This window comes from Lampris incognitus, chromosome 15 (genome assembly GCF_029633865.1).
Source record: "Lampris incognitus isolate fLamInc1 chromosome 15, fLamInc1.hap2, whole genome shotgun sequence".
NCBI lineage: Eukaryota > Metazoa > Chordata > Actinopteri > Lampriformes > Lampridae > Lampris > Lampris incognitus.
In genome coordinates, this window is record NC_079225.1 from 16,388,605 (window position 1) to 16,411,755 (window position 23,151).

Genomic DNA, 23,151 nt, shown 5'->3' on the forward strand with positions numbered 1-23,151 from the left:
TCTAGCGGAGGCAGCGTTTTACGTTTTACAAGAGGCATAAATCAATGTCCAGGGCACTTACAGTGATCAAGGTTTCCTCGGGACGGAGGCCGCGGGCACGCAGAGTCCACATGCACCAGCGCGAACAAACAGCCACATGCACACACCCTACACATGCACACACACAGAAACAGGACGAGGGCATATGCGAGAGAGACAGACAGTCAAGAGACATGCAAAGCCAGCCATGCCGATGGTTTTAGCTGGAAGCCTGAGCCGCGGTACTGCCCACACACCCCGCCATGCAAACATCATTAAAAACCAGAAGGGCAAGGCTGCAGGAACGCTGCTCTGTGAGGCATCGAACATGAGAAAACAAATGAGCCCTTCCTCCGAGCACATGCATGGACCTTTTGAAATTTGAAACTGTTTTATTAATGTTAGGTAGGAGGGGCACTGGTTTGTCCATATGCTTGACAAGAAATGCACATTTGTTTTCCATTTCTTGGTTTAATTGTACTGCTTGGCTCCTTTGGACCGTGTTCCTCATAAAAAGAACAAAAAAAAATGTTTGCTGATTTTATCCTGGATTCCCAGTTTCATTTTTTTTCCTTTTTAGAATAGCAATGATAATAGCAATAACACTAATTGCCATTCATTACCTTTTGCCATTTCAGGAAAAAAAGGGGGGAAAATACATTGGTTTTGACATCAAGTTTATTTTTCATAAACCACAGCTGCTTGTATTTTGCGAGCACATTTGTCTTTCACACGGAATATTGTGGACTCAGCTTGTTGTCTGGAAATGTAAGGGTCACTTTTTGCCACCAAATCAATGAAACGCACTGGTTTTGGCATCAAGCTTCACTTTTGATAAATCACAGCATTTGCTCGGACTTAGTAACAACAAAGGTCATGCGTTAATGCATTTCACAACCGGCTGCACATACAGCTCCCTGCCCTACACGTACTGAGCATCTTCTGCCACCCGGTGGGATGGACAGCCTCCAAGCAATAACGAAGTCAATGGGAAATCACGAGAGAAGGGAGAGAACCAAAAGTGGGCAGAAAATGAGATACAAGGTCATTTAACATGAGACCGAGGTCTCGCTGATGATAACAACATGGCTGGTAATGATGACAGAACTGGACACAAATCATCAATTAGAATCAAAATCGGTTTTATCAGTGAAGGAAGTTTACCCATACAATGAATCAGACCTGGTGGTTTGCTCACTTGAAACATGAGAGACATAACAGAAATACAGTAGAATGTGAAAGCTGAGTCAGCAGGTAGAGACATTTAGGGTATATCTGATTTATTCTTTACACAGAGCAAAACTATAACCATACTAGTTTAGTCTTAGATTTTGTCAATTTAAAGACAACTTGAAATGAAAAGGACTTTCTTAAACTTGTTAGCTAATTTCCCCCCCACATTATGCACCTGTTCAGCAACTTATGCCAGAAATAATCACAACAAATGTTTGTTTTTTACTTATTTTACATCAAAACCTGATCACCTTGACTTCCTCTACAATACAGCCAAGTTTTGTGGTTGTGTCACCAAGTCTTAGTGAGCAGGCAAGCAACATTCCAACCAATAATATCATCAAATGTTTTGCACCGCCCAATCAAATCACGTCCCTCCCAACATTTTGTCCCACCCTGATATCCTGTTTTACTTGGAAGCGCGTCACATTACAGGAGCAAGATACACTCCGAATGTCATGTAACTACACCACTGGTGATTACTTCATCACTAATTCCTATTACCTGATAGGAGATTTTACTGGAGAATATTACCGCCTTTCTTAATCTTGAACGTCATTTTGCGAGACCTAGCTCGTTCTCAGTTAAAGAGGCCACCTGTCGTTTTTCGAGACCTGCGGGTCTGGCGCATGTCACCTCCTCCAAAAAGAAGACATTTTGAGGATAGAACGTAAGCCACTTCCAGAGATACTCCATCTTGGCATCACACACCCAGGGGTTACCCGCTAAAATCACCTTTACCTGGGAGCCTCCCTGCTCCTGTTGGCCGAGCTGACCCAGCAGACCGGACGGCAAGTTCTGCAACTGGTTTTGATTGAGCAACAGAAGCTGAAGGTATTGAAGGCTCCCAAGGAGGGCCGGGGGAAGCTCTCGTATGCGGTTCTCCTGCAGGAACAGCTGGATCAACCTACGGTTATTGGTGAAGGTTCCCGGTTTCAGCGTGCTTAATTCATTAGCGGCGAGGTTCACTGTCTCCAGATGGTGCAAAGGATTCAGCATGTCTGGTTGCAGTTCTTGTAGGCGATTATGACTAAGGTCCAGGTTTTGTAGGTGAGGCAGTTTCTGGAACAGAGCTGAGGGGACGGTGGTTAAACGGTTCCCGGACAGATCCAGCCAGGTCAGGCTGCTGTTGGGAAGGAACCAGTCAGCGTCCACTGTTTCTATCAAGTTGTTCTTGAGCACCAGACTTCCGAGTGGGGCATAGCTGAAGACATTCGGAGGCAGGTGAACCAGCTTGTTACCGGTCAGATCCAAGGCGTTCAGGCGAGGAACCTCTCTGAGAAGGTCTGAGGGAATGCTCTCTAGGTTGGTGTGGTACAGCTGAAGATGATCTAAATGGGGGACGACCCTCAAATGACTGGTTGTAATAATGCTGAGGTTGGTGGACTGGATGGATAAACGGGTGGTGTTGTGTGGTAACCCATTGGTGGGGAAATGTTTAAGGAGACTTTGGCTACAAACTACCTCCATACCCAAAACTGACAAGGAGCAGGCACACAGGTCAGGACAGGAGCTAGTGCGCCTGTTCTCACAATCAGCCAATACAATAAGAGTCAGGAAAAGCCAAAGGATCATCTTTAAAACACTACATAGAAGAGAAAAAACATACAAGCATGAGAAATATAAAGTTGCATAGCTTGTCAAGAGGACAACATTTTAAGTATTAAGGATTAGCTGATGCATTTTAAGCAAAATATCTGTATATCTGCTAAATTGATATTAACTGTCATAAATATCATGACGAAGTTGTTTATTCTCTAGCAAATTGTAGTTTTGATATAGGATGAAGAGTGATAACTTACCTGAAAGACACAGCAGCATTCTCTTGATTCGCAATGGCGTTCCTTCTTTTATATAACGTCATTCCTGTGTGTGTGTTTGTGTGTGTGTGTTATTCCCGGTAATGTGTGTGTGTGTGTGTGTGTGTGTGTGTGTGTGTGTGTGTGTGTGTGTGGGGGAAATGTTGCAAAAGATAAACAAAGCCAAGCAAACAAAACCAGCTCTTTAATCAGTGAGTTTAAAGTGCAGCATGTGTACCTCATACAGATCTATATGGCCATCATCTTGTTAGTATTTGATGTGAGAACATATATGGTACCAAAGAAAATATGGCTGCAGCTCTTCAGCAGTTCAGTTTCTACATAGGTCTTAAGGAGGATAACAGTTGGGAGGCTGGCATCTGGTGATGTGTCTGTATTCAGTTTACACTCTGGTCTGCAAGACCTTATTCACGATGTTACAAGGCACATTTGTCTGTATGTTTTTTCATGGAAAAATATTCATGACGTGTGCAGATTATTTGTAAAAAAAAAAAAAAAAAGAAAAATTAAATCAGAACATGCACTGAGAAAGTCAAGTTTATTTCTTCAGCTTTGCAGAGTAGCCACTTCCATATCATTTTGAACATTGTCTTTTAACATTACTTACAGCCAGCGGACATTATATTTTATTCTTTTACAGTGAGAGAGACACAGAATCCTCAAAACACTTTGATTTTTTAATCCTTAAACTTACCTGCATTGGATGTGTGACAGTGTTGAGGCTTGACACTTTAAGAATGACAAGAAAGACTAACTCAAGACAAATTAAGGCTCAGACATTTAGTTCATTCTCCATCAGTGAGCTGATGGAGCGCCCCGCTAGAGACAGAGGTTGAGCACATATAATGTTCACTTCTGCAAAGGCCTTCTGTTTGTTCTTCACAAGCCATCTCCAGAAGTACTCCACCTTCCCATCGCACAGCCAGGGGTTAACGGTGAGGTCCAGTCCCTCCTCATCCAGGGAAAGCAATGGGTCCAGCAGACCTGGTGGGACATGACTCAGCTGGTTTCCATCCAGGGTCAGGTACCTGAGTTTGGAGAGGCCCTGGAAGAGGGTCGGCGAGAGCTTCTCAAGCCGGTTCTCAGGGAGGAAAAGGAATGTCAGGTTACTTGCACCTTGAAATACTGATGGATCGAGGCTGCTCAGCTTGTTGTTCCGCAAGTTGAGTCTCTCGAGTCTGGTCAGTGGCTTCAGAGAATCCGGGGGTAATTTCTCCAGGCGGTTGTAGGACAAGTCCAGGTTCTCCAGATGAGGCAATCTCTGGAACAGGGCTGAGGGGATGCTGGTTAAGCGGTTCCCTGACAGATCTAGCCAGGTCAGGCTGCTGTTGGGTGGAAACCAGTCTGCATCCACCGTTTCTATCAGGTTGCTCTTGAGCACCAGACTTTGGAGTGGGGCGTGGCTGAAGACATCCTGAGGCAGATGAGCCAGTTTGTTATCAGTGAGATCCAAGGTTTTCAGGTGAGGAACGCCCCTGAGCAGGTGAGATGAAAGGCTCTCCAGGTTGTTACTGTATAGATGTAGTCCTTCTAGAAGAGGCATGGCACTAAGGTGGTGCTCAGAGATGGAGCTGATGTTGGTGAATTGGATGGTCAGCAGGCTGGTGTTCTTTGGGAGCCCCTGGGATGGGAACTCTGTCAGGGGAACGTCATTGCAGACCACCTCAGCTCTTCTTGGGTAGCATTTGCAAAGAGCTGGACAAGACAGAGAGCCATGAAAACAGCATGCCAAGCACAGGAAAGCAAGGCCGACACCGGTGCGCATTGCTAGAAGACAAGAGGGAGGACAAAGAAATTTTAGCTATGGAGAAAAGACTTCAAAACATACTAATAGATGTCCCAAGTAAAAATATTTTCCTTCAGAACAAGACAAATGCAAAGTGTAGGCCATAAATAAGAAGAGTGTAGCTCATTCATCATTTCCAGCTCATGCACAACACTAACCAGTAAAGTCCTGAACAAACTACAACTTACTTGTTCTTTTGATGCTTAAATAAATTGAATGTCAGTCAAACCGCTCCTTATATATTGGATAAAGCAGTCTGCAGTTGCACAATGCTTTACCATTTGGGCAGCAAATTCCTGCACTTCTAACCAGTACTTACTGAGCAAACAAGAACGAGTCATTGCATCGTCATTTGTTCGTGAGACAGGTCCAAAACACTGTGTAACACTAACCTGCACGGAAAGTCCCAGATCTGGTCATCTAGTGTTTGTTGGTTTCCAGTACCAAAAAAAACAACAAAAGATTTGTTCCAATATGCATACAGGAATACACTCTTGTTTCAAATGTCGGAGGCATAGAGTCTGGAAGTTAACCAACATCTGATGGCTAGTTACTGACTGAATTGACATAATTTCTGTGTTTGCATTATTTTGCACTTTGGATTTTTGCAACATCTGGGGGGGGGCAGTCTGGGACAGGGTTGTAGGGTACAATGCATTCAATAACGTGTCCTGATTTTGTGATTTCCATGCCATAATGCTGCTATCACTGTCAAAGTGACTCAGTGAATTTGTGTTTGGTGGACTTGTGTTTGTTTGTGTCCACAGGAGAGCTGTACAAAATATGCTTTCTGTATTTTGTCATCGTTTCCAACAGAAAGGTCTTGCTTTGAATGCTTTCAACTCAGTTCAGGGACCTAGCCCGGTGAGCGCCCGTCTCTTTCCAAATGCGAAACAATTTCACTTTTGCTGAAGTGCACAACTAATCAACGTCACTTCTGATTTAAACAGCTAATTAGGATGAAAGACAGACAAGACCAGCAAAGATAAGCAAGCTAGATTCATTTAGACTGATTTAAACCAATCAAAAAACCTCTGATAATTTGACATTCAGCACAAGTGTTATGACAATATGAACAAAGAAAAAGCAGGAGAGAGAGTTCTGTTTCTTTTCTTTTTTTTTGGCATTAAACTTGTCTCGTTGCACAGCAGAATCTACCAAGCATCTCTTCCCAGCTCTCAGCACAGGGGTTCGGTTTCAGGGGAGCCCTGTTTTCTGGCGCTACTATGCATGTCACATGCACGCGCATACATGGACGTGCGTGGTCCATTGCAGGGTCAAGGCGAAAAATATTCTGTCGTTGCTACACACAGTTAATACTGTCAATAACATTTCACTTCATGCAGAGAAAACCTGGCCATGCAGGTAACACGAAGAGGCAGAAAAACAACTCACCGTGGCAATGTGGTTTTTTTATATCGGTCGAGCAACAGCAAAAGTCCACAAAGTGAACCGGCCAATGGTTTGTGCTACGCTTCTAAACAGACCAGATCTAGGTTACATCACATGACAACATGGGCCCACAGCCTCAACTGTTTTTAAACAAAACAGGCTAGCAAGACAACAACCACACCCTAAACACGCCAATGCCTACCGCATAGTAATTTATTTATTTATTTATTTATATTACACAGTGATGCTGGTCACGTGGCTTGGGTCCTGGGCTGTTCCGGTGGCGTCTGGACACTGCCTGGCATCCTGCGCATCATATTCTTCATACATTTTTATAATTCTATTTAATTGTGTTATCCTCTTTCAATGCTGTATTCTGTAAATTATGTAAGCACAGCATCTATTGCACGTTGTGCGTCTTGGGAGAGAGATCCCTCCTCTGTTGCTCTCCCTGAGGTTTCTTCCTATTTTTTTTTCTCCCTGTTAAAGGGGTTTTTTAGGAAGTTGTTCCTTATCCAATGAGAGGGTCTAAGGACAGGATGTTGTGTTGCTGTAAAGCCCACTGAGGTAATTTGTGATATTTGGCTATACAAATAAAATTGACTTGACTTGACTTACAACATCCCGGAGGCAACGTCACTATGATATAGTACACCGTAATACAGTACCTATCACACCTTTGTCCAATACCTTGCAAAAATAAAACTGAAACACCACAGGCCTAAATAAAATGACAATCAATACCACAAAAGAAGATACAGCATACATGATGCAGGTGCACAGTACGCATGCCACACACTACCTACGGGCTAGCTAGCCTACATTATGCAAGTCAATCTGATACCAACAGAATAGACCAGTTGCATCGCAGTTAGGGGACAGAATTGCATAACAATCATAACTAACAATCACATAACAATCATAACTAAAACAGGAAAAAAAGTCGTCAGTAGGAAATAGGAGTAGGGCCCGTCCTCACAAACGCCCAGTTCAAACAAGTAATTCCCCAATTCTTACCTTAAATGAGACGCGACCACAGGGGAACTTGTTAGCTAGCCAACTCTATAAGAGGCCGTATAGGCCATATTCCGTACTTTACCTCTCACATACACTACTGAAAATGCTCTTATATACACATGTGAAATCCTCTCGCATACCACTGAAATTGCTCTTACATACAACTATTGCATTTCAGTAGTATGTGAGAGGATTTTCAGTAGTATGTGAGAGTGAAAGTATGGGATATGGCCTATACGGCCTCTCATACAGCTCGGTGAAGGAGCTAAGGGAAGAAGTTCAGGTGGTGACGTAACACGGTGACGTGAGTGCGCCCCCACGCTTGGGTGGCCGCAGCGGGAACAGACGCAGCATGATGTTTATTGTAGTGGAGACATGGATGAGCGAATAAACAACACTAGAATAGTTTTACTGATATCATTCACTCAGGAACCTTCATGTACAGAAAAATAACAATCTGTAGTCTATGTGACACAAAAGGGGCGATGTTTCATAGCTCCCCCGGGCTTTCAGGGGAGCCGAGCTCCTCTTAACTCCCCCGTAATTCAAACCCAAGCCTCGCTATTGGCTGTAACACTAGCACTGTTTCTTTGAAAGAGCTCTCCGATGGACAAAGCCTTGTCTTATATCTGTTCCAGAGGCATGATGCTCATCGGCATTGGAAAAGTGGTTTGATCCATCTGAGGGGAACTTGCAGGGGACCGAACACTGAGGTGCTTTTACATTTTACTTGAAATGGTTAAATGTTATGTATGAATGCATTGCGTTTATATAGCACCTCTCTAGCTGCAGCAGCCACTCAAAGCGCTTTACAATCAATGAATGCAACACACACACACACAGCAGTATCAGCCATGCAAGGTAACAACCAGCTCATCAGGGGCAGATGTCTTGCTCAGGGACACCTCAACATTTTGGCAAGGAGGAGGTGGGAATCGAACCGGCAACCCTCCACTTACCAGACAACCCGCTGTACCTCCTGAGCCACCGTCGCTCCATGTTTGTAATGTATTTGTTTGTCATTTTCAAGCCTTGCTTCCTCGTCATTATAATGTGCTGTTAAATATGATCTACAGTTCAAACGCTGTGTGGAATAACTCATAAATCACTCTGTACCAAACAAGTATTTAATCCTTTGTGTCACAGGGATGAATAGTAATTAGCTGTTATATTTGAATGTAAGGCGAATATTGAATGTTGTGCTGTTTTTACTATTGTTGTGTTACTCAGCATGACATTGCATATGCACCTGATATTCAAATTAACAGATAATTACTATTTATCCCCGTGACACAAAGGATTCAAATTACTTGTGTTTGGTACAGTGTGATTTGTGAATTTATCCCATGCGGTGTTTGATGTAGATTATATCTAATAGTAGATTATATTAACAAGGGAACAAACATCTTACTCATTTTTTTTCTTAGTAATTACCACTCATCATAATTCAATTAGCTCTATTTTACACACGAGCCTCTCATTTGTAACATGTCTGTGTAATGAATGGCCTGTAATTTAAGGGGCTGCAGCGCAGGGGTAGATCACTTATGATGCCATGTTCAACTATTGCATGTGTATACTTTGCATTAGAGGATGGAGAACCACAGTGCAGTTTATCTTACCCCAGCAGAACCAGCAATGGTAGGAAATAGCCAGTGGTGTGAACTACGACTTCAAGTAAGAGGGCAGCGTCATGAACCACCAGCTTACATTATGTATGATGAGCGCCAGTTTGCTTTAGGCGGCGCTTAAAAATTTATTTAAGTCAAACCCACTCACTCCACATGCTGTTGAAAGATGCTGGCATGCTGGCTTCTGAAACAAAACTCACACACACACGCACATTTTACACTTGGAATAAAGAAACCTTTTTTTTTTGTTGCATAAACTTATTCAATTTAATTCTCCTTGGCTACACAACCAAGATAAGACGACACACCACACATGCACATGACAGTGCTTTGTTAATGTAACTGGAAAGCAAGACAACGGGGAGAATTTGGCGGATTTTCAAAGTTTGCAGGATTTCTGTTTTTTTTGGGGGGGTTTTTTGCCAACTCCGCAAACCAACCTGAGCTTAGTTTGCCAAAAGCTGAGTTCGCTTGAGAGGCTGCACTGCTTCCCATCTTAAAATAAAAAGCCAAGTCGATGTGACAGTCCGAGTCTGAAGTGCTTTCCGTTCGAGTTAGCACGGTGACAGGGAAACCTCGCCGCCCCAAACACCAAGGCCCAGCTCAGGCCTCGCCTCAGCGTGCCTTACATGCTGTATAATGTACTGTAGACACATCCATCCTGGATGGTTTTCTTCCTTCCCATCTGCTCGTGCAGCACTAGGTATGGATTGGACATCATTCAGCCAATCCTAACCTGTGAAAAGGCATGTCCCATCACCTCAGAAATGTTTAATGTAGCTGTTTGTTTTTCTAAGACAGTACATTTATGCAAAATGTCCGCCACTCAGATGCTACCGACACAAGAACACAAAGTTGCCCTCAGTGAATCTTGAATTCCACCCAAGCACCTTTATTCTCATAGAAATATCTGGAGCTACCTAGTCACATAATCTGATTTAATCTAATCTAGTCTAATCTCATGTATTCCAATCTAATCTAATCTGATCTCATTTATTCCAATCTAATCTAATCTATTGGGCTACACTAATAAAATTGACCTGATTTGACTAATCTAATTTAATCTCATTTATTCTGATCTAATCTAGTCTGGAGACAGGGCAGACAGGATACCTTGTATCAGAAAGACAGCAGTCACAATGTGGGTTCAGTGTAGCGCTGACACGCCCCTCAGTAAAGGTCAGATGGAAACAGATTGATGGGCTGGTGGTGGTGGAGCGGTGGGAGAGGGGACGAGTGTCTAGGAAATAGGTGTCAAATAGCAGAACCATTACAGACAACATGCCTTTGTTTTCGACAGACACCCAACTCCCACGTCCAACTCTTAGCTGCTGCTGTTCGTATGTTGGACTACATATGCACTAGTGTGCTATCCATGGGAAAAAAACCCTCACACCTCTCTAATTGGGGGGGGGGGTCATACTTCGAATTTACTAGGAAGCTTACATGTAGTAAAAAAAAAAGAAAATAATACAATTTTTGGGTTTCCAAAACCAAAAAGTTTTTTCCCCCCCAGTTGTAATAAATGTGTATTGTGTGTTGTGCAGAGGCATGTGCCTGTGCCCTTTATTTCCAGATACCTTGTTTTTGCGTCCTGCCAGGGCCTCCGCAGTAGCCGCTCTTCACATATGTGAAATAATTCAGCTGTGATTTTCCGAAGGTATGGCGGCCTCCTCTGTCCCCATATTCACTCAGCTGTTCATTTCAGAGTGATGTGCTTATCTGAGCAATATGACCCCCATATCAGGATTCTAATAATATCAAAATGATTCAAATGAAATCGAGACCTTGTCTATTTCTGTTGCAGACACCGTCGTGCTAACTCACTTTCTCAACTAAAGGCACACTGAGATAAAGCCTAGTGTATTGTGTACTGTAGACTTTAATAGGTAGGGTCTTTTATTTTTATGCCCATAAATATACTTTAGCATTGTTTATCGATGAAAGTCAAGTTGAAGTCATTCTTCATTTTGACTGAAAGTAAACTGGCAGCATGGTGGTTTAGTGGTAGGCACTGTCGCCTCACAACAAGAGGACTCTGGGTTCACTTCCAGCCCATCTGTGTGGAATTTGTTCTCCCTGTGTTTGCGTGGGTTTCCTCCCACGGTCCAGAGAGAAATGTGTGTGAACCGGAGTCTCTAAACTGCCCATAGGTGTGAGTGACGGTGTTTGGGCCTTGTGATAAACTGGTTCCAGTCCAGAATGTCTCTGCCCAGTGCCCACTGGGATAGACTCCAGCGACCCTGAACTGCATTACATAGATATAGATAATGATTAAAGTAAAAGCCTAGCAATTGGGTGGATTGTGACTGATGAAGAAAATGTTGTTACTGGGGCATCTGGATGGCGTTGCCTACCAACACAGGGATCTCCGGTTCGAATCCCCGTGTTACCCCCGGCTTGGTCGGGAGTCCCTACAGACACAAGTGGCCGTGTCTGCGGGTGGGAAGCCGGATGTGGGTATATGTCCTGGTCGCTGAACTACCACCTCCTCTGGTCAGTTGGGGCGCCTGTTTGGGGGGAAGGGGAACTGGGAGGAATAGCGTGAGGCTCCCACACGCTACGTCCTGCTGGCAAAACTCCTCACTGTCAGGTGAAAAGAAGCGACTGGCGACTCCACATGTATCGGAGGAAGCATATGGTAGTCTGCAGCCCTCCCCGGATTGGCAGAGGGGGGGGGAGCAGAGATCGGGAAAGCTTGAAAGAGTGGGGTAATTGGCCGGATACAATTGGGGAGAAAAGGGGGGAAAATGTTACTGGAGTCAAAACTGGTGGCTTCATTTCAAATTTAACATCAGAGCATCCGTCATTACATCCAACCCACGACTTTTCCCCGGGCGCTGCAGCTGCCCGCTGCTCCTATACAATAAGGATGGGTTTAATGCAGGAGACTAATTTGATTGCAACCTGTACAATGACAAAATGAAGTGGATTTCTTCTTATTGAATCACCTATTTTGTCATAAAGTATGCCTCAACTGTAATATTTATCTCAGTATTTAGGTTTTCATCCAGATCTGTAGGTGGATGGCAATTACTGACACTATAGGGATGGATTTTCATGTACAGACTGTTAGGGTCTCAGTTTGGGGTTGGACCCAAGTGCAGAAAACATCAAAAGGAAACCAGGCTTTAAACAATAATTCAGTCTTGACTTGAGAGATAAAAGTCAGGAATGAACAAAAGGTAGTATACACAACAACTAAGAATAAAAATTGAAAAAGGTCAAAACAAAGGGGGAAAAGTCTTAGACGCTCCTCAAATTACAAAAGAAAAATACTTGCAAGGCAAGAAAGCTATTAACTTTGAAGGGGGGAGTAAGTGTAGTCACGAATGGTGTAGTAATCGTGGCAAAAGAGCAGTGAAAACTGAGCAAGTAGTGACTGAAGTGAGGGATGCAAATAACAGGGAAAACAGGTTTTCTGGTTTAATGAATGAAAGTGTACCAGCTAGATGACAATAGCACATAATGATTCGTGACTTGCCATGAAGACTGGGTGAAGGTTGACATCTAGTGTTATCCCCGGGTAGTGGAGCCCATAGTCATGACAGAGCCCCTCCCCCTGGATGGGTGGCTCCAGCCGACCCAGCAGGTGCGTTGGTGTAAAGTCTGTGGTAGTCCCTGATGAGACGGGTTCAGGATGTTGCGATGAGGAACCCATGACCTCTCCTTCGGATTGTACTTCTCCCAGTCCACCAGGAATTGGAGCCCTCGGCCCAACTGACAACAGGACAGGATGCAGTGGACCATGTAGGCAGGTGCCCCTCTCGAGGAGGCGGGGTGGATGGGGAGGTCAAGAGAAGGAGGCCAGGGGACTGGAAACGATGGGTTTCAGCAGACAGACATGGAATGTGGGGTGGACCTGCATGGAGGTAGGCAGTTGAAGCTGGTGGGTCACTGAGTTGATCTGGCATACAACCATGAAAGGTCTGATGAAGCAGGGAGCCAGTTTCCGGGACCCCAGCTGGAGGGGGAGGTTGAGGGTGGACAGCCATACCCGCTGGCTCGGGCGGAACACAGGTGCTGGATGGCGTTTATGGTTGGCCTGGCTGAGGCTCATTGGAGAGTCCTGTACACCAGAGTCCAGGTGTGCTAACAGCATTGCACATGAGCCTGTGCAGAGGGCACCTCTACCTCACCCTCCTACTAAGGGAAATAGGGGCGGTTGGTAGACATACTGGGACTGGAAGGGGGACAGTCTGGTGGACGAGCAGAGAAGGGTGTTATTCAGCTCACTCCAGGCAACAACTACATGACGCAGAATTAGAAGAGGCGTAGCACCTCAGTATCCCCTCCAGACCCTGCTTGATGCGCTCTGTCTGTCCATTTGACTGGGGATGAAAGCCAGAGGACAGACTAACAGAGGCACCAAGGAGAGAGGTGAAAGCACTCCAGGACTTGGAGGCAAACTGAGGACCCTGGTCTGACATGATGTCCTTTGGCAGACATGTTGGGCCACTAATTTGGCCATCTCCTGAGCTGAGGGAAGTTTGGAAAGAAGAATGAAATGGGCAGCTTTGGAAACGGACTTTGGCAGGAGGCCAGACACAAATTCTAGGGCGATGTAGGACCAGGGACATTTGGGAATGGACAGAGGGTGAAGTGGGCCAGCCAGAGTTTGATGGGGGTGAGGGGTGCTCCAGGGTCAGTCTGTGCAAGTAGTAAAGAAGGACCATGTGTCCGTTTCTGCCATGGGCCACCAGAATCTCCTCCTCAGAAACTCCAGAGTTCTGTTGGCCCCGGGGTGGCTTGTGAGGTCCAAGGCATGAGCCCAGTGAAAAAGTCGGGGAGGTATGGTCTTCGGCACATAGAGGCGATTGGGGGTCCACCTCTAGGATTGTGCTCACAAGGTAGAGCTGCTCTTGCTGCCTCCTCAATGCCCAATGTCACTGGAGACATGATCAGATAACTAGGAATGATTGGCTTGGATGCTCATTCCACATTGATGGGGTCGAACTGCCGGGAGAGTGTGACCAGCTTAAGATTCTTGGCTCCAGGATGGTAGATGGTGAACTCGCAGCACGTGAAAAAGGGCACCTATCTGGCCTGGTGGGAGTTGAGGCACTTGGCTGTACCGATGTTGGCCAGATTTTTGTAATCCATCCACGCAATGAAAGGATGAATGGCTCCTTCCAGGGCCAATTTAATGGCCAGCAGTTCCCTGTTCCCCACATCATAATTCTGTTCAGCTGGGGTTAGGCATCAGGAAAAGAATGCACAAGGTTGTGTCTTTTGGTTGGAGGAAGTGCACAGTGACAGCATGGCCCCAACGGCACAGTCAGTCCAGCTCGACCACAAAGGGTAGAGAGGGATCAGGAGGGATTCTCTACCTCCGGTGGCCAGGAGAACAACAGTCAACCCCCTTTGGGTGAAAGTGGTCAGGGGAGCAGTTCAAGCACTAAACTTCATAATAAAGCACCTATAGAAATTGGCGAACCCTAAAAACGTTCCACCTATTTAGCCAAGGTGTGTTGAGGCCAGTCCAGTACTTCACTTCACTTCACTTCACTTCATCCTCAAATCCCCCATGGACACGATAAACCCCAGGAAGGAGATGATGTCCATGTGGAATTGGCATTTTTCTGCCTTCACAAATATGTGGAGTTAAGCAGGCATTGGAGAACCTGGCGGACGTGTTGTTCATGCTCGGGCAGAGTCTTGTAGAAAATTAAAATGTCGTCCAGGTAAACAAAAACAAAAGTGTTCAACATGTCTCTCAGGATGTTGTTAATAAAGGCCTGGAAAACCGCAGGTACATTAGTGAGCCTGAGGTCCATGACCAGCTATGTGTAGTGTCCATGGTGGGTTTTTAAGGTGGTCTTCCACCCTGCCGGATATGAACGAGGTGACAGGTGTCATGCAGGTCCAACTTAGAAATCACAATGGTGCCTTGTAGTAACTCGAAGACCGTGGTCATAAGAGGTAAGGGGTAACAATTCTTGATCATGATTTGGTTCAACCCCTTATAGTTGATGCAAGGGTGTTGCCCCATCCTCTTCCCTGATAAAAAAGAACTCGGCTCCAGCGGGTGAAGTAGAGGGTCTCATGTGGTTAGTAGTGAGGGCTTCCTCGATATAGGCGGTTATGGCGAGGGTTTCAGGTCACAAGAGGGAAAAGAGTCTGTCCTGCAGAGGGGTGGAGCCTGGGAGGAGGTCAATGGTATAATCTTAAGGTCTGTGAGGAGTCAATTCGATGGCCCACTGTTTGCAAAAAAACTCCACTATATCCCAGTAAACCGGAGGAACCAGGTGGAGGTCAGGTTTGGCCTCCGTAAGGGCATTCTGGGATTGAGGACTGGATGCTGCAACGGAGGACTGGACAGGGGGTGATGGAGTGGTTGAGTATTGCAGGTAGTGCCCCAGTGAGGTATTTTGCCAGACTGCCAATCCATTAGCGAGTTGAAGGTAACTAGCCAAGGATGACCAACAACAAGGGAGGAGTCGAGACATTTAACTAAGTACAGTTGTATGATTTCTGTGTGGTTCTGTGCTACCTGGAGCTGAATGGGATGGTGCACTGCGTAATATGGCCCAGCTTGAGAGGTCTACCATCCAGGGCAGTGACGGAGATAGGGGACTCTAATGTCAAAAGTGGAACCCCCCACTGATGGGCCAGGTTGACATCTAAAAATTGGTGGAGGTGGTCTGACCACCGAATGACTGGGGATGAATTTCCTGTGTCTGGCCAGGTTGGGAGGTGCGCCCTGGCTTGCTAGAGTCCTCCCGATCACCAACAAGGCTGTTCGTTTCTTGATAGCTTCGGACAGAGAGAGATGGTGACCAGGTTCCCTACAATCGAGGCAGCGTCCCTCTGCTTGGGATAGGCATGATCCTCCAAGTTGCATTGGCTCCTCCCTCAGGGGGGATATAGCCTATGGGCTCTATGGCCACCTTCAGGGCTACTTTGACCACGCAAGTGTATGGATGGACTAGGCAGTGGCTGAAACAGTCTCCACTCCCATGCACATTCCCAGATGTTGTTTCCACCCTTATGGGCATGTTGACGAGGGCATCCAGGTTGTCTGGTAGGTCTCTGGTGGTGAGCTCATCCTGCATGCACACTGACAGGCCCTGAAAGAAGTGAACGTGCAGAGGAGTTTCCTGCCATCTGGTTGCACTTGCCAGAGTATGGAATCAGGTGACATATTCTGCCACCGCGCAGTCTCCCTGCCGGTGGGAGGATAGTTGTGCCCCTGCGTCATAGTCTTACCCAGTCCTTGACATGTTGAACACCTTGCAGAGCTCCTGCATAAAGGCATTTGTGCTGTGACAGGCTGGTGTCTGTTGGTTCCATTCCGAGGTAGCTCATGTGAGCACCCAGCTCATTGGATGCATAATTAGGTATGTGACTGAGCTCATCTATGGGAAGGGAGAGGAGCTGGAACCTGAAGATGAGGGAGCACTGGGACAGGAAATCTCCACACCCCTCAGGTCAACCATCATAGCACTCCGTAGAAGAAATGTGAGGCTCACACAGAGGTGGGGGATCAGGTTAAGTGTCCATCGGCGCGTGGGTCCTGGCGGCAGATTAGGCTGTCTGTTGCCGAGATGTTGCCAGCTGCTGGAAAGCAATTGATATCTCCTGCAGTGAATTCCTGATGGCCCACAGGTCCTGTCGTGGCTAGAGAAGGTCGACAGGATCTGCTGTCTTTCTGCTGAGTTCATTACTGGCTCAATTTTCTTTCAGGGTCTGTATGGGGTTGGACCCAAGTGCAGAAAACATCAGACAGAAACCAGGTTTTAATAATTGAGTCTACTTGACTAGAGAAACAAAATCAGGAACAAACAAAAGGTAGCATACAAAATAACTAAGAATATCTAAACTTTGAAAATTGTACAGATAAAGGGGAGAAGGTCTTTAAGACATGACTCAATCTACAAAGGAAAAACACTTGCAAGGCAAGGAAGCCATCAACCTCGAAGGGTGGAGTAAGTGCAATCACGAAGGACATAGAATTTGTGGAAAAATGACTGTGAAAACTGAGCAAGGGACTGACAGGTGAGGGGTTTATATAACAGGGAAAATAGGTGTGCCAAATTAACTCTAATGAATAGAGGTGTACCAGGTGACAATAATGCATAGTGATTCGTGACTGGACATGAATAATGGGTGAAGGTTGACATTTAGTGATGTCCCCGAGTTGTGGATCCCACAGTCGTGACACAAACAGCGATAATGGAGTAGACCATGAATAATGGAGATCAGCAGATTGGATTTTATTAATTCAAAATCGCAGAATTGCTGCTGATATAAATTTATGATGTCAATATAAATGTTAGAGTGTTCTTATATAGTTGATATAGTTGCCATTTGATGAATGAGGTCGCAGGGTGCGTCCCCAACCTCTAGCGAGATGGGGGGTGGGGGGGGGTGGCATCTTGCACTTGAAAACCCATGAGCTGCAGACATACAGTAAATAATACACTTACATAAATCTGTGAAGTAGTGCTAAAGTGATGCCTAAAAGGGATTCAAACAATCCCTTTAGGTGTGTGAATAGTGTGCACGTCTACAGTACAGCTCAACAGTTGAAGAAATGCAATTCGTCCTGCTGTTGTGTCTGTGGAAGCTTCGCCATCCACCTCTGGATTAGCGTCCTCTCATAGCACATTAACACCCACCCCTGTCTGCATGAGTAATCCAATTTAGTTGGGCAATATAGAGATTTTATCATAGCTTTCATTGCAAAACTATGCATATTCTCTCCAGCAGATATTTATTTTGCCATTTAGCTTTGTAACTGAAAATTATTACATTATTCAAAGCATTAGATGTTTGATAACCAAGTAGTAGAAAACTGCTGAAATTCTGGAGCGGCGGTTTAAAACTTATGCCAGTCAGTTCTGTAAGAAAATGTGTTAGAAATGGTGAATATCTTCTTTGGAGTGAAATATTTATTTTTCAGCAAGGACATTTACAACAGAAGTGATACATGATGGTAACTTTGTTGCACAGGCGTAACGAGTCAGTGCCAGGCCCCAGTGCAAGATGGTCAAAGCGGCCCCGGCCTGCCCATCACAATCAGACGTAACGTAACGTCATGTCAGTAGCGGATGTTAGAAATGAAAGGGTGCAGCTTTAAAATGACCACCAACAGCGAAATGCACTGCACAGCTGACGCCTAAATGAGATGACAACTAGGAGGCCGCCGTGCTGCAGAAGAGGGGTCATACTAGCAAGGCCAAGATAGTGATAGACCAACTAGCCTACTTGACAAAATCCGGAGTCGGAGCACCTTAACAGATGAAAACCTAATCGGTGACAGCGCACATACACAACATTATTCATGTCTGCACATAGGCCTTGTAAACACAAAACACACAAGTGTATGTTAATTATTAGTCAAATAAATAATAAGTTACATAATATGCGTACTCTCCGGCAATGGCGGACTGGCCATCTGGAGCACCGGGAGTCCGCTTGACAAATGGGGTCAATGCAACGCAAAATATAAAACACCCAAGCCCCCACTTGTGTGTCTGACTGCCCAGGTGAGTGGGCCACCGGCCCACTGCGGTTGGGTATTCAATCTGTCAGCCTCTCTCTCCCAGCCAATTACTTTTGGTCCGGTCCATTCTAACGTTTCCTGGGCCCCGCCCCTTTCCCGTCTCTGTTAAGTGGCGACATTTGGATAAACAGTGAAGAGTAGCAAGATGGACGAACAAAAAGAGAACAAACGTAAAGGTGGTGCTGAGAAGCGGAGAGAGAAGAGGTTGAAGTCCTTTGAGGCTGATGCGGCTAAATGTTTTAAAATAACAAATTATTCATTTGGCGCCGTTTCCCGTCAATCATCTCAGCCTCGTGAGCCTGAAGGCACTGGTAACAGAGAGCAGAGAGAGAGAGAGAGCAGCCCATTGAGCCCAACGGTACCAGTTCAACTGTTAGTCAAGGTTTTGCAGCTAAAGCGGTAAGACAGAAGACAATATGGATAAGATAAGCAGTTTGGGTTTGGCTAGCTGGCTATTTAGCTATATTGGGTGCCTTTTGGGGCGGTGCAGTGGTTAGCATGGTTACCTCACAGCAAGAAGGTCCTGGGTTCGAGCCCCGACCGGGTAGTCCAACGTTGAGGGTTGTCCCGGGTCGTCGTCTGTGTGGAGTTTACATGTTCTCCCCGTGTCTGCGTGGGTTTCCTCCGGGGGGCTCCGGTTTCCTCCCACAGCCCAAAGACATGTACAGTGGTGCTTGAAAGTTTGTGAACTCTTTAGAATTTTCTATATTTCTGCATAAATGTGACCTAAAACATCATCAGATTTTCACACAAGTCCTGAAAGTAGATAAAGGGAACCCAATTAAACAAATGAGACAAAAATATTATACTTGGTCATTTTTTTATTGAGGAAAAAATATCCAATATTACATATCTGTGAATCTCATTTGTTTAACTGGGTTCTCTTTATCTACTTTAGGACTTGTGTGATGACATTTTAGCTCATATTTATGCAGAAATATAGAAAATTCTAAAGGGTTCACAAACTTTCAAGCGCCACTGTAGGTCAGGTGACTCGGCTGTACTAAATTGTCCCTAGGTATGAGTGTGTGTGTGTGTATCGGCCCTGTGTAATGGCCTGGTGGCCTGTCCAGGGTGTCGCCCCCGCCTGCAGCCAAATGACCGCTGGGATAGGCTCCAGCATCCCTGTGACCCTAATGAGAGCAGGATAAGCCATTCAGATAATGGCTGAATGAATGGGTGGGTGCCTTTTGTTGAAACAAGCGTTTGTCAATGTCACTTTTCGTGAACCGACCAATCGCAGCCTGTCGTTGTTTTCAGTTCCGCTATGGTTTTGTGTTCTCGCATCGCTGCACATACGATTTCCTATGACAGAACATTGGCAAAATACAGGACTGATTTTAAATCGACCTAATAAAGTGGGCTTGTATTAATAAGGAAGGTTGCTGGTTTGAGTCATTTTGGGGAGAATCTGGGTGGGCCTTCGCTCCCAGGTTTAACTGATAAGAGAGTGAACGTAAATGTGTGACAGTGAAAATAGTGGTAAATAAATAAATAAATAAATGCCATGGCATAGCGATGAAGTGCCCTGCTAAATTTCCCTGAGAAACTGAAATAAAGGGATGCATGAATACGCAACAGCTGCTGCATCCCTGGCAAAAGCCCCAAACGTCTTCCTCGAGCAGGTCCAAACTCCTCTACGTATAAAACTGATGTTTAATTTGAAAAGTGTCGTTACGTTGCAAATTATATGTGGTTTCGTTAGTCATTATTGAAAGAAAAAAACAAAACCCCACAATAGACAAACGTTGATTGGCTTCAGAGTATTCGGCTTTGTAGATATTGACCTCTGCTGAATATGCTGAGGAGGAAAATTGAAATAACAGATGCCAGTTCTGTCAGGTTCATTTTCTTTCCTGTCGGAGGTGAACTTTTGTACGGGACTCCCCAAACACCGCACGGAACCAGAAAGTGGAATATAAAAATTGACAATGTGACAACTCATTAAGCCGGAACGCCCACGTGGGCAGTCTCTGTGGCAGAGTACGACTGCACTTCCTGCGTCGACTCAAGAGTTCATGTTGTTGATCAAAAATTCATGTTGGGTCTTTTACCAGGCAGTCCCTGATCAGATATGCCACTACAGCTTGGTTAGGTAACCTCTCCCTGCAACTCAACTCCAAGCTGGTCTGACTGATGCAGACTGCATGCAAGATCATAGTCGTAAGACAACATCCGTCCTCACAGCCTGGTTATGAACAGGCTACTAAGGCAAGCCAGTAGGAGAGTTACTGAACCTCTCATGTTCTACATGCTGAGCATCAGCTACTGCCCTCTGGGAGGAGGTTCAGAGGCCCTTGCTGCAGATTGAATAGATGTAAAAAATTCATTTACCCCTGTGCCAACAAAACTTTTAGATAGCAGCAGATAAGGAAGAGGCCAAGATACTTTTTTTTGGAGGGGGATTTGTGCAACTTTTTGCTTTGTATTGACATGTACGTTTTTATATGTGGAATGTTTGCCTTCTACGGCTGCAGCCTGGGTGAAAGCCCAAGCCAAATGTTCCACTTGGTGGGACAAACGCTAATCTTGAATCGTGAATATCAAGGCTAACTGTGCAGTAAGATTTTCTTTCTGCGTGCATCGTGCCGTATCAATTAAAAATAGGTTCATGGCAGTAAATTCATAAAATTGGACATTTGCATCTTAAATATGAATGGATTAATTATTTCATGTTAGGTTTGCACAGTTTATTTGATCTCATCAAGAACGGCATGATACATTGTTACTTTTACCTTTAGTTTCCTGACACAGATCCAACACTTAAACTCTACGTTGCATGACGTCATACCCTCCCATTCCTTAAAACCATCTTTTCATCCTTATACAAGTTATAATATTTAACAAATGCAGAGTTACACATTATATTCATAAAAATATAACTATCATAAACTGAGAGACAGCCCCCCATTTTGTGATACTTCACCAGTCCTGTCCCTCATATATATATATATACAGATGTTCATACACACGGCAAACACTTTGCAGATCTCAGTAAAGATTTAAGAAAATACTGGTAAAATATCAACGTCTGTGTTAGGATGATTATAAAATAAAGCGTTTTTCTTCGCCAGTTGTGGCGCTCGGGTTTGTTGCTTTTTCCTCACAGGTGGCGGGAGTCTCAAATGTCCAACGTGTACTAAGGCAGGCGAGACGAGGAGATTCCCACTTCCAAGTATGAAATCCAGTTACTGTGAGAGTCGCTGTCCATCTTTTCTTAAATGTATTTTGCAGTCTCTCTGTGAACAAACCACGGACACAGGGGCTTTTGTCCAGACCGTGGTTGAATATTCCACATGGGGGGAAAAACACGTTTCGGGTGGCCAGGGTTAACTGTGAGAAGAGAGAAAGAATCAAAGTGGTGCGTGACATCAGGATGCAACAAACGACATCGTCATAATGTGGCGAGAGGTCAAATGCAGGTCCACACCAAAGCCACACGAAGCTTCCTAGCAGCTATGGGTTATCTGCAAAAGTTTAGGACCCCCAATCATCAAATAGTATGCTACAATGATTTATGGATTTACGAAATCATATCAAAAGATTATTAAGTGGACAGAAGCTGAACTGATCTCTGCATGGTGCAATGTTATACATGAAACCTTACTGCAACCCCCCCCCCCTTTTGCTCCCAAATTGTACCTGTCCAATTACCCCTCTCTTCCAAGCCATCCCAGTCGCTGCTCCACCCCCTCTGCCGATCCGGGGGAGGGCTGCAGACTACCATATGTCTCCTCCGATACATGTGGAGTCGCCAGCCGCTTCTTTTCACCTGACAGTGAGGAGTTTCACCAGGGGGATGTAGCGCGTCGGAGGATCACGCCATTTACCCCAGTTCCCCTTCCCGCCTGAACAGGCACCCCGACCGACCAGAAGAGGCGCTAGTGCAGCGACCAGGACACACACCCACATCCGGCTTCCCACCAGCAGACATGGCCAATTGTGTCTGTAGGGACGCCCGGCCAAGCCGGAGGTAACACAGGGATTTGAACTGGCGATCCCTGTTTTGGTAGGCAGTGGAATAGACCGCTACACTACCCAGATGCCCCTTCCTGCAAATTCCAATGCATAATCACAGTTTACTTACATTCATTGTTTGCGTTTGTCCTGTTTCCACAACAATAAACTGTAACATACAGTTAGAACAGGGGTGCCTCCACTTTTGCAAACAGCACATGTCGGTGCACAATCAAAAGCATGCCTCGTAAAACAAGACTGCTGGAAAAACAAACAAACCAACCCTAGATGCTCTGGTGTTTACAAAAGCAACCAACCAACTGTTAACAATTGCGCTCAAACTGCAATTCTTAAATCACACAAGGCATGCATCCGGCCAAAAACCTGGCATCCTACGAACTGCGACATCACGCATTTCCCAGAATGCAGTTGTTCATTTACCCTCTGTAACCACCCCCTTTTAACTTCTTCAGAAGAGTATATCATCATCATCATCATCATCGACATCATCCAATGACCAACTCCAGTCTTTCAGGCCAAAGTCAAGCAATCTGAAACAGCATGGGGACCAACCAAGGGGGTCAACCTTCAGTGCTACATAAGTTATTTGTACAAATCAGGTCACCAGGGGGCAGCACACAGTAGTATAGTCATGATTTGATTATACATGAGAGGAGAAGCCTTAGTATGCAGAACATAGCACAGCGGTGCAGCGGACAGACAGGCACAGACACATCCACGAGTATTACTTACAGTTCCCCAGCACATTAGAATGGGGAGAAACAAAAG

General features: G+C 45.2%; 3 protein-coding genes and 1 long non-coding RNA gene across 5 annotated transcripts in view; all 4 read right to left on the reverse strand.

Moving 5' to 3' along the window:
* Positions 1-684: 684 nt before the first annotated feature.
* On the reverse strand, positions 685-2,832 carry LOC130125429 (leucine-rich alpha-2-glycoprotein-like). Its single transcript, XM_056295008.1, has one exon. It carries the CDS (start codon positions 2,824-2,826, stop codon positions 1,807-1,809), a length of 1,020 nt encoding a protein of 339 aa, XP_056150983.1. The 5' UTR covers positions 2,827-2,832; the 3' UTR covers positions 685-1,806.
* Positions 2,833-3,758: 926 nt separating this feature from the next.
* On the reverse strand, positions 3,759-5,141 carry si:dkey-90m5.4 (leucine-rich alpha-2-glycoprotein). 2 transcript variants are annotated; one of them, XM_056294927.1, is made up of 2 exons: positions 5,046-5,141; positions 3,759-4,838 (listed from the first exon to the last, which is right to left on the reverse strand). In XM_056294927.1, the coding sequence occupies exon 2, from the start codon at positions 4,834-4,836 to the stop codon at positions 3,844-3,846; it is 993 nt and encodes a 330-aa protein (XP_056150902.1). In that variant the 5' UTR covers positions 4,837-4,838; positions 5,046-5,141; the 3' UTR covers positions 3,759-3,843. The 2 variants fall into 2 exon arrangements, with proteins under 2 accessions (XP_056150902.1, XP_056150903.1); XM_056294928.1 differs by lacking the exon at positions 5,046-5,141 and adding an exon at positions 5,016-5,032.
* Positions 5,142-9,159: 4,018 nt separating this feature from the next.
* Positions 9,160-10,592, reverse strand: LOC130125371 (uncharacterized). Its single transcript, XR_008811424.1, has 3 exons — positions 10,478-10,592; positions 10,011-10,137; positions 9,160-9,633 (listed from the first exon to the last, which is right to left on the reverse strand). It is a non-coding gene; the product is annotated as an uncharacterized LOC130125371 (long non-coding RNA).
* A 10,478-nt stretch (positions 10,593-21,070) lies between these two features.
* LOC130125430 (rho-associated protein kinase 2-like) overlaps positions 21,071-23,151 on the reverse strand; it is a 47,200-nt gene continuing 45,119 nt past the window's right edge. The window contains exon 32 of the mRNA XM_056295009.1: positions 21,071-21,738. Within this exon, the coding sequence (XP_056150984.1) occupies positions 21,735-21,738 (4 nt within the window). The 3' untranslated portion in view covers positions 21,071-21,734. The remainder of the gene's footprint in view (positions 21,739-23,151) is intronic.